The 11,016-nt window shown below is 41.2% G+C and overlaps 1 protein-coding gene across 5 annotated transcripts in view; it reads left to right on the plus strand.

Moving 5' to 3' along the window:
• KCNMB4 (potassium calcium-activated channel subfamily M regulatory beta subunit 4) overlaps positions 1-10,603 on the plus strand; it is a 38,044-nt gene extending 27,441 nt beyond the window's left edge. The window contains exons 3-4 of one of the 5 annotated variants that reach the window (XR_002092169.2): positions 8,824-9,108; positions 9,982-10,041. Coding sequence is in view for 3 of the 5 variants with exons in the window: in XM_006263106.3 (XP_006263168.1) it covers positions 9,982-10,150 (169 nt within the window). In the remaining 2 variants the exon portion in view is untranslated. Of the gene's footprint in view, positions 1-8,823 lie in introns of all 5 variants that reach the window. The other 4 variants (XM_019493603.2, XM_019493591.2, XM_019493600.2 and 1 more) reach the window with 4 other exon arrangements.
• The last annotated feature ends 413 nt before the right edge of the window (positions 10,604-11,016 follow it).

Consider the following 11,016-nt stretch of genomic DNA (forward strand, 5'->3'; position numbering starts at 1 on the left):
GAATTACTAATAATAGTTGTTGCTGCTTTTCTCTTTGTATTATCCTTCTGTGGGTATGTTCACTCTAAGGAAAAATGTTTGCTTTAACTACGTGTGTACTAAGATGTGGCTTCATAGCATCTGAGGAAGTAGGCTGTTGTCTATGAAAGCATATACATTCTCTAAATGATTAGCCTCTAAAGTGCCACCCTGCTCTGCCTTCTTCCTCACCTCAGACTAACATGGCTCATTTCCTCTCTCAAGTAGGGTAACATTTTGATGGGGATGAGACAGTAGTAGTTTTGACACACAGATTAATTCATAATCTGGGGAGAGTATAATCCTTACCTGATTAAGGGAATAAAGTCAAACTTTAACTGCTGTGTTCAAACTGGGATGGTGCCCCTGCTGTTGTGTTATATTTGTTCACCTGGATTCCTGGTGAAGACAGGATATGAAGTTGATGCAGGTGGAAATATTTATCAGTCTGGAAATGTTATTTTCTAGTTGCTGTTGTTGGGCAGTACAAAAAAATCTCAAGCTACATCTATTTGTTTGCATCTACAATAAAATGAACACTGAAGCATTTGCTTCTTAAAGTACAAACCGGGGTGGGGGGCAGCAGGGCGAAAGGGAGAGATGAGTTGTGCCTTCCATTTTGCCTTTTAGTGTAACTGAAAAAATCCTGAAACAATTTTCTTTTCTCTCTTCTCCTGCTTGTTTTGTCACAATCCTTTTACATTTCTTAGAAATTTATATTAGCAATTAAGGCCTTGTCCCCTGGGGAAGCTCTGTGGTGACTGGAGACCTAGCTGAATTATAAAATCATTAGGACCAAGAAACAGAATTGAGCAAAGAGCCGGGAGAGAGATTTTTTTGTTAGTTTTTTTAACTGTTGTTTAATGCTCGTTGAATTGCAATCACTAGGAAATGTTAGACGGAGAAGGTTTATTTATTAGATTCCTATCCTTTGCTTCTTCACCTTGAGTGTGAGAACTTGCATATTGCCCCAAGAGAGCTTCCTTGTCATGAAACAGAATTTGATCACTTCAGTTCTCCCAATGTGAAAATGAATATAATACTTTCTATAATCCCTGAATATTCATGTTGTCTTTGTACAGATTGTAGAGAAAGGGCACATGCCCAGGTTGCATGTGTGGTGGATTAATTTGTTTTATCTTATCTAGATCACCTTTTAAAATAGAGGTGGTGTGAATTCATATGGGTATAGCATTGTTTGTCATGATGTAAGGTAATATTATATTTTAAGAGGTGACAGTATTGCAAAACCTGAAATTAAATTCAGTTATTTTGTGATTGTCCTGCAGGCCAAGTTTGGCAGAAATGGGGAGAGTGTTGTCTAACTTGCTGTAGGCCTGGTGGCACTGCTAGTTTTTGAATCAGTCGCATAGTAGTGGGCACATGATGGAAAAAAGCTGTTTGTGTTGAAATCTGAGACTAGGTGTTCAGAAGTCTGTAAGTTTCTCTCTTAGAATTTGTTATTAACAACATGCCATTATCACTGACCATGCTGTGTTATTGAACACGATGTTTCCATTACAGACTAATACAAAACAAAACAATAGCAATTAACCATTGTTTTTGCTTTTCTGCTTCTAGCAAGCATTTAGAAGGTGCCTGAAGTATAGCATGTCAAACTGCATTTCAATGAGCAGTCCTCATTTCTGGTCCAGTAGGTAGCACCTGTCAGAGTTTGATATTTACTGTGCTAAGACAACTGGTGAAAGAGGCAAATTTCAAGGGAAGAAAGATGCTGTTGGAAGTTTTGCTGGTGTAGTCAGGAGAGCAACACCTGCACAAGGAAATGATAGGATAATGGCTAAGGTAATGTGGGCAACTGAGATACTTGTGCCATGTGGAGACTACTATCTGCCTATAAACTTACAGCTCTAGAAGTAGGAGGGTGAGTTATTTAACCTTCTACCTCCACTGCACTGCTGTATCAGCTGTTCTGTTACTCTTCCTTCTTCCCATGCTCATCTCCCAGCAGTGTCTTTATTAAGATCTCATTGGCATCTCTGTTTCCCCTAACCATCTGGGAGAATTTTGGGACAGTTGCTCCATCTGACATAAATTTGCATCTGCTTCATGCATGCCTCATTAGAAATTCTGTTGGGGAACAAAATATCATACCAGATATCTAATGTTTTGAGCCTTGACCATCATAAATAGAATATTTATAGGGAACCAGCACTGTGTGGTATGTGGCACTGCAGATGTGTTTGCAGCACCACAAACCGCATGGCCATGCTCATCTGTATGCGGCCTATGAGTGCATGTATCAGTCTGTACCTAATCTAATTTATCACATGCCCATCATCTTGGCATCAAAACTGACGAAAAAATTGCATAGCATTTGCAAACTAAATAGATCAAATAGATATTCGCATGGGGTACAATTTGTTTCTCCCCCCCCTCCCTCCCCCCAGCCCACAAACTCATTTACCTGTCTGTCTGTGTTGCTAGACAACTATATTTGTGTGTGTTGCTATTACACACACACATTATGGTTATGTCCATATTCTTATATAAGTACACTTCCTTTTCCTACTGCACATGCCTTAGAGCCAAAACTAAAGATTAAATACCAGTATAAAAGATCTGATTGAAGTCATGCTGAACCATCTGCAACTTGGAGCAATACTGGGATTGTTCAGTGCTAATAATTAGTTCCACCATGAGCACTGTTAATAAAATATCCTCTTTTAAATCATTGTGGCAAATAGACTATATCCCACAAACCAGATGAGGATTGTAAAGTCCTGAGTGGCATTATTAATGTTTTCCCCAAGTAGGGTTTATTACTTATTTGTTGGAGTTTATTATAGAATCTTTTATAAGATGTCCCAGGGCATGTGAGCATTTTAATTTCCCCAAACATTCTTTATTTGTATCACAAATATCTTTAGACAACTCCCCAAATCCTTTGTCTATATACACAGCAGATGTCTTCAGAGAGTAATAGAGATATGGTGACTGTAACCTCTCTGTGTGATAATTAAACAACTTTCCTTCAAGAGATAGTGAGATTGTTCTCATCCTTGACTGATGCTGTAGCACAAAGATACCAAAAAGCTCAGAAGAGGTTAAATTCTACTCTCATGGGCAAATCTCATATAATCGCTAATGACATTTTGATGTTGGATTAATCTGATTAATGCTGATTCAGATTTTCTTTCTAATTTCTTTTATTGTACATTATATTGTAGAGGATCTGCACAGATTACTAAAAACACCTTTTTAAACTGTCACAATTAGCCTGAAACTGTGTTAAATCATTATTTAATCTTCAAGTTAGATTTTAGCTAGCCAGTTCCATAGGGCCAGGTGATGACAACCTTGCTCCTGTTTAGTTTCCGTTGCTTTTTGGCCCATCATGGTCAGTTAGCTTTGTCACTAGACCTGGTGGTTGTAGAGGAAGGTTTGTGGAGGTGATTGCTATTCTACAATTACAAGGCTACCATGCAGTGTTGGTAAAGTAGCTCTCTTCTCATTAGCTACTTTTCCTCTATAATGGGAATACCATTCCCTGCAACCATTTTGTGAAGGTTTCTTTCAGCTGATGTGAAAGGTCAGTGTAATTCTTATTGCTTTCTTTCTCTGAGACCATTAAGATTTCTTTCTAAAAGGCTCCTGGATCATATCAGATTCCTCTTGAAAGACTAGAACTTTAAATGTGTCCTAATCCACACAATCTCATCATCAAACTTTATACTTCCATAGCTTTAGCATTCAATAAGGAAGCTTGATAACTCACAATATTGATATCTGCTACCCTGCTATATATATGCCATCTACAAAGATCTTCAGGAAAGTATGTGGTATCTCCATCCATGTACCCAGGGAACATTTTATATACTTCTTGATTTAGACTTGATGTTGGGTTTCCATCTCTGGAAGGAATTTTTACCCCATGGTCAGGCTGGTATGGACTCTGAGGGTTTTGCCTTCCTCTGTAGTGGGGGAGTGGGGGGAGGTAGTCCTCTTCCTGGGATCTCTTGAGCAAATAATAACAAGCTTTACAGCAGCAGGACATTGGTGGCTGTGGCCCCACTTCTTTATCTGTGGCAGGTTGAGGTGTTATGTTTTGTGTTGTATCAGATTTGACTGAGTAGTTATTAGAGAGGTTAGACAATGGTTTCTTGGCGGGGCTGGGCTCAGGAAGGGTGGCAGCAGTGGCACTGGGAGGGGGGCTACAGAGGGGGCTGCAGCCACCCCAAATTTCGACGTAACTGCCCTGTAGCCCTGTCCCCAGTGCTGCTGCCACCCACCCGGATCAGCCCCAGTTCTTCCTGGAGCATGGAGGGAGGCAGTTGTTGAGCCACAGCTGCAGCTCAACCACCCCGCCCCATGCAGATCCGGGGGCACAACCACCCTGCCCTCCCAGGGTGCATGCAGCGGTGAGATCCACGCCCCCAACAAGCCGCAGCTCTGGCCCGCACCCACCCCACCCTGGCTGTGCCTGCCCCCTTCCTCCCCACAGGGGGCGTTGATCTGCCCCTACCACACCCCTTCCCTCCCCCTCCCCTTCCACTACACCAGACTTACGAGCTGCATGCAGCCGTATCAGAAATTGGATTGGTATCAGTTGTTTTGCCTCCTTAAATGTTGACTATCGGTATCAGCCCCCAAAATCTATCAGTGTACCCCTAGTGCTTTCCAGTCCACTGATGTCGCATTTGGCAATTTTCCTTCTTCAGCTTCATTCTCTTTTCTCCAGATGGTGCTTTTACCACACCAGGTGCTTGCTATCCTGGTTGTCGTTCCTGAATGGTACCTTGTCTGTTCCCTTGGTAGCTGTGAATGCTATCATGGTTTTCTTCATACTCCTCAGCTCTGTCCCATTGTTCAGTATCAGTTTGCTTCTCTCTACTGGCAATTATGTCCATTCCTTTCCTGGGTCCATGATTCTGGAGTAGGGTTACCATGCGTCCATGTTTCCCGGACATGTCCTCTTTTTGAGTCCTGTCACCATCCAGGTGGGTTTTTCAAATCTGAGCAAATGTCCAGGTTTTTGCTTTGCTCCACTGGTGGGAAAAGGGGGAGGAGTGATTGTATGCAGGGAGCTTCAGGCAGGTAAGTGTGTCTGCACTCACCCCAGGAGCTGCAGGCAGGTAAGTCTGGGTTGGAGGGGGGTGCTGGGGCTGGGGCTGTGGAAGAGAAGTGGTGGCAGGAGAGTTGCCTGCCTCCTCCAGCAGGGGAAGGGGGCAGGGCTCCTTTGGAGGTCTGTGGCTGAGCCGCCAGCACAGGGGCTGGTGCCCATGCTTATAGGGGTGGAGTGGCCAGGAGATGTTGTGGGACGGGAGGGTGTGGGGTGGGCCATGACCAGGCCTCCTTGCATGGCATGGCAGCCCCAGCCCAGGGGGGGCGGTATGCCATAATCCTCCCTTTCTCTTCTCTCTATCCCACACCAGGGCCAGACTTGCTCCAAGCCACTGTGATCCGGCCTGGTTGGGACAGGGGCAGCTGAGGCCCCTCCAGCAGGGCTGGGGAGAGCAGGGGGCTGTGGGTTGGGAGTGAGGGGCACTGGCAGCAATGGTCTGCAAATCAGGAGTGAGGGGTACCAGCATGGCCCAGGAGGGCAGGGTACTGTGGTTAGGGAGTGAGAGGCACTGGCGGGGCTGGGGTCTGTGGGTCAGGACTGAGGGACAGCATCAGGGCTGGGTGGGGGCTGTGGCTTGGGAGTGAGGGGCAACAGAATGGGCAGTCCCCTGCCATATCATTGCCCCCACCCCCAGTCATATTCCACCCCTTCACCCCCCCCCCCCCCCCCCCCCCGCCGGAAATATGGTAACCCTGTAAGCAGGATTTACCAATCTTTCTTATATCTGGTTACTGACTTCCAAATGTCTCCCTTTTCCACTGCTGCTCAGCCTGTGCTTACCATCCCATTGACATACTGCCTCTTTCAGCTATTCTTTGCTATGATTTTATACTGTAATTGCAATTTTGTTCCCTGGCTTGGTTTGCTCTAGGAGCTGCTAGTCCTTACAATTTTAATTCTTATTTTTTTTTCTCCTCTTCTAAGTCTTATGCTAGAAAGAAAGTCACCAACACGTTTTTTCTTTCATTCTCCCTTCCCCAGCATCAAAGTATGTGAATGTCTCTACAGCTTTATGGAGATGTAGGTTGTAGCTGTGTTCATCTAAGGACATAGACAGACAAGGTTCTTTGGGTAAATGTAATATCTTTTATTAGACCAACTCAGATAGTTGGAAATTTTTTTCATAGCAAGCTTTTGGGTTTAAAAACCCTTCATTAAGCTGAAGAAGCATCACACATCAACTGCAGATGCTTCCTCAGCCAGGAGTTGAGACCTTCTGTGCTAACGTGGTTTGTTTGAAGAGTAAGAGACAAGCTAACTCTGATTTGTTACCTATATTTTTTACCTAGTACACAGAACATCCTACACTAACTAATAATGTCTATTTAAAAATAGGACTAGATTAAATACTACAATAGCTGAAGCTTTCATCAAGCATTTCAATCCCAAATATCTGTGCAAGCCTTTGGCTCTTATCCAGTCAAAGGAAAATTTTCTTTAAAGTATCAGGGCTAAGAGTAGAAATTAATTGTATAAGGAATGTTCCAGTTGATCACTGCAATTATCTATACAGGTGCTGTCCAAATTCTTTCGGGCATACTATTGAAAGGAAGTCTGCCTCTAATTACACCTTAGTGCCCTAACTGAATCCAGTTTTCTAGGGTTTTTTGCTTTCTTCTTTTTCTTACTCCTTGATTAGCACACTCTTTAAAAAATACTTCAAGACTTTAGATTTTTCTGTAAGTTTAGAGCCAAAATTAGTGGGTGATCCTTATAACAGTGTGTTATCAAATTTCACTCCAGTAGTCAAATGTTAAAGGTACAATAAATGGGGTAGAAACAGTATTGTATTTTCTGTGAAAGCGTGATGACATTTGTGGGTTTGTATGCACAGAATGAATTAAACCAATTTACTGCCCCAGTATGAACTAGAAATATGCCAGTAAACTACACTTCACTTGTTGTGCTGTTGACTATCCAATTCTTTTGTTGTTTTAAATTTTGTATTGCAGTTGTTCCCAGAGGCCTAAATGGGGCGCTCATTATTCTAAGCATTGTACAGATACATACAGGGGCACAGTCCCTGCCCTCAGGAACTGAGAGTCTAACAGGCTAATTCACTGAACTAGTTATATCGGAGTGATTTCATCAGATTTGTATGTAGAAGGTAAACCTTGCATATCAAATTAGGGCATTGATTGTGTGTAGCCTGATATTCTGTTTTCAGCCAGGACTTTTCAGGAAAGAAAAAAAGCCATAATGCATTTAATACATTCTATGGTGACCTTAGGTAAGGGAAAGAGAAAAGAGGCTTTTTTTGTCTCTTCAAATCTTGAAGGACAAAATTTGCTTTGTCTTATAATAATGAGACAATATAATTGGACTACAGAGGATCAACAGCAAATGTATTGTGGTGTTATAACTGGACCTGAATCTTTTTCTCATCACTTTGCTTCCAAAGGGCAGTTCTTCTGATTTATACTGGGGAGAGGAGAATCAAGATAGTTGTACTTAACTCCCAGGGTTTAGCAATACCAGTTGATACAAGTTTTGAAGTTTGAAAACATTCTGTTCCCTCTTTTTATTTATATGTACTTAAGCATTTCCTGGCTCTAATGGGGATGTTCTGGGAAAGAAGCAGAAATATCCAAATACAATGAGACTGATTTAACTTTATTACCATTTCAAATGGGAGCAGAGAGCCAGCTGTGAGAGAACTTTTCTGTAAGATTTCCAGATAGAGTTTTCAGACATGGGAGGTTCAGATAAACATCTGATCTTTGGCATTTATCCAAACTGAATTTCTAGTCCTATGGAGAACTCTTCCCCCTTTAAAAACAAACCAGTTGCAGACCTGAATAACAGCATAACTTGCTTTCATAGTGCAGTGGAGTTGGTGGTCTCAGTCAAGGGTAAAGTTTTCACAAGTGCCTAAGTCCAAGTGACTTTTGATGGCTTGAAATACATGTACATTTTGATAGATTAAGCATGTTTGCAGATTTCATGCTTGGTTTCCCACGTATGTTTTGCTTCCATTGCCAAACCACAACCTGGCATCACTCAGCACTTGAGACATGAAGAAGCTTTGTACTAGGTGTGTATAGCAGTATGAGAATGAGATGGAGCCCTTGTCTACTTCAAAAATATGCCTCAATTCTTCCCACCTGAGTGGGGTTACAGGCCCCTTGGAGGACAGGTTTAGGATTAAAAATGACCTTGATAAATTGGAAAACTGGTCTGCAATAAATGGGATGCAGTTCAGTAAGAATAAGTGTAGTAAGCAAAATATTATACTTGGGAAGGAACAATCTAATGCACAAATGCAAAATGAACAATGACTACAGTAAAAGCTGTGTTAACTGGCATTTCACTAACTGGAATACTCTATTAACCAGAATTTCCAATATCTCCCAATACAAATCCTCACTTTAGCAACCAGAATCTTTGCCAAGTCTATCTGGCATTCATATCAAGTATTTCTGTTGTTTACATTAGTTAGTGATGCTGCCAATAGAGAAGCTGCCGGAAGTCTGCAGGGGGAGGGGAAAGGGATCTGCGTGGGGCAGGGTGGGCTGCCACTGCGGCCTGGGGATGGTATAACTCTCAGATAACCGGAATTTTTAGATAACCGGCACCCCACTTATGTCAAAGCTTTTACTGTATATAGGCTGCTGTACTGTAGTAAAGGACCTGGGGTTTATAGTGCACTGCAAGCTGAATATAACTCAGCAATGTAATGTCATTGTAAAAAATGTTAACAGCATACTGGTATGTATTAGCAGGAATGTTGGATGCGAGTCACAGAACTGTTTCCTCCATTCTGTTCTGCACTGCTGAGATCCCAATTGTGTCTAGTTTGGGCACCACAGTTTAAGAAGAATATGGACAACCTTCAAAGAGTCCAGAGGAGAACAACAAAAGTCACCAGTGGCTTAGGAAACATAAGAAAAAGGCTGAAAGAATTTGGATTATTTTGCCTAGAAAAGAGAAAAGTGAATGGAGATGCAATAAGTCTTCAGATGTGAAAAGGCTAGTCAACAAAGAAGAAGGCGATCAGTTGTTTTGTATGTCCCCTGAGAATGTCTCAATTTAAGCCTACTTTTCTTCCTGTAAAGTTAATATGAAGAACTTCTAACTGAGGGTGATTAAACACTGGAATCTAGAGGTGCTGTGGAATCTCCACCATTGGAAATGTTTGAATGCAAATTATACAAACATCTATCTGGGGTGGTTTAGATAGAAGATGATCCATTTTGAATACGGGGTTGGACAAGAGAACCTCTCAAGGTCCTTTCCATTCCTGTTTTTGTATGATTCTGTCATTGCTAATCATGCACAGGTGTCTAGTGCAGACAAAGCAGGAAAGATGGAGGTGTTGGTGAAAGGAGTGGTAGTTTACACAGACCCTGCTGACACCATGCACCTGTTACCCGTTTTCCATGTCCAACATTTATAATTCTCTCCATAGCTTCCCTGTGCAGTGGGATTGCAGATAAGAACTATGATGGAAGTTTTAATTACATTTTACTGTAATGATTTGACACAGATATCTTGGAGTATTGGAACATTGTATTACATTTTCATTTTACTGATGTTAAATCCTCCCCCGATTTTACACAGTACTATCTTTCACAGTCTGATGTGATTACGAGTTCTAGAAAGCCTAAAATCCCAGATCATTTTTATCTGAATGAATTTTTGTCCATAAGACACTGCAGGCAAAATACCCGGGTGGCCTGCTATGAATTTTGATGAGATATTTGCAAATTAAAATGATGAATGAAATGGAATGATCCACTTAGTCATTTTCTAACAGTGTTGAAAATAAAATGCCATTATTGTTATCATGTCAGATGCCTTCACTGATGACAAATTAATGCTGGTTTGTTTGGTGTGTGTATTTTTCCCTCTCCCCATTCTCCCTGCCTTCTTTACAGACCAGAAGATGTTCTGCTTAGGCGCACCCATGATGAGATGGTCCTCTTGCACTGCTTCCTCTGGCCTCTGGTAACTTTCCTCGTAGGAGTCCTAATTGTGGTCCTGACCATCTGTGCAAAGAGCTTGGCTATTAAAGCAGAGGCAATAAAGAAGAGAAAATGCTTGTAAATGCCAAGGTTGTTGAAGGAAAAGAAAAAGCCATGGGAAAGTCAAAAGTGCAAAACCTGACACACCTGTGCTTCTCTGGTGTGCTCTGACATGCCTGTTTACAGTGTCTTATCAGCTTTTGGAGTTGCTGATACCTGAGGATTATTCTTGGGAGACTGCTCTGTGAAATGTCAACTAATTGCTGCTTCTGCTGTGACAATAAACAAGTATATTCTACCAAAAGATCCTAAACTGCACCAAATATGCTGTACTGTATTTGACTAAACTTGAACAATGGCTAATTTATCCAGGTCCTAGTTGTATAGAGACAACTTCAGGAAACCCAAAAAGTGGTTAATTTCATCTTTTCAAAATTATCTTTATTATTATTTAGTATTAAATATTTACTTTTTAATTTACTTTGTCATAGAATGTATTTCTGAAATATTAAAAAATGGTGATTTCATTTTTTAATTTGTTTGTGGTTTTTTTAATTTAAAGCACGAAAATAATGCTTTGCCAGTTTAGTTTTCTTCACTGTCTAGAAGCATTTTGTTTTGAAATTCAAATTTTAACTTGTGTCTTAAAATAGTTCTTCATTCATAATCTGCTATTTATCTTAAAAATATTAAAATCTCTCAAGATCACTTCTCTTGCAATTGGTAAACGAAACTGGACTTCTACTTGGAAAGTAGTATAGTGCTGAATATGGTCCTATCGACACAATGGCATTCAGTCCCTGGCAGTTTCATAGCACTCAAGTTGTTTTATTGACACATGCATTCTCAGCTTCAAGAAGAGGTGATATGAACTGAAGTGCTTTTACTGAAATATAATTTCATAATAGAGAGTCCATTAAGGTGCCATCTGACACTTCTAGTTACTTG

This window comes from Alligator mississippiensis, chromosome 4 (genome assembly GCF_030867095.1).
Source record: "Alligator mississippiensis isolate rAllMis1 chromosome 4, rAllMis1, whole genome shotgun sequence".
Taxonomy (NCBI): Eukaryota; Metazoa; Chordata; order Crocodylia; family Alligatoridae; genus Alligator; species Alligator mississippiensis.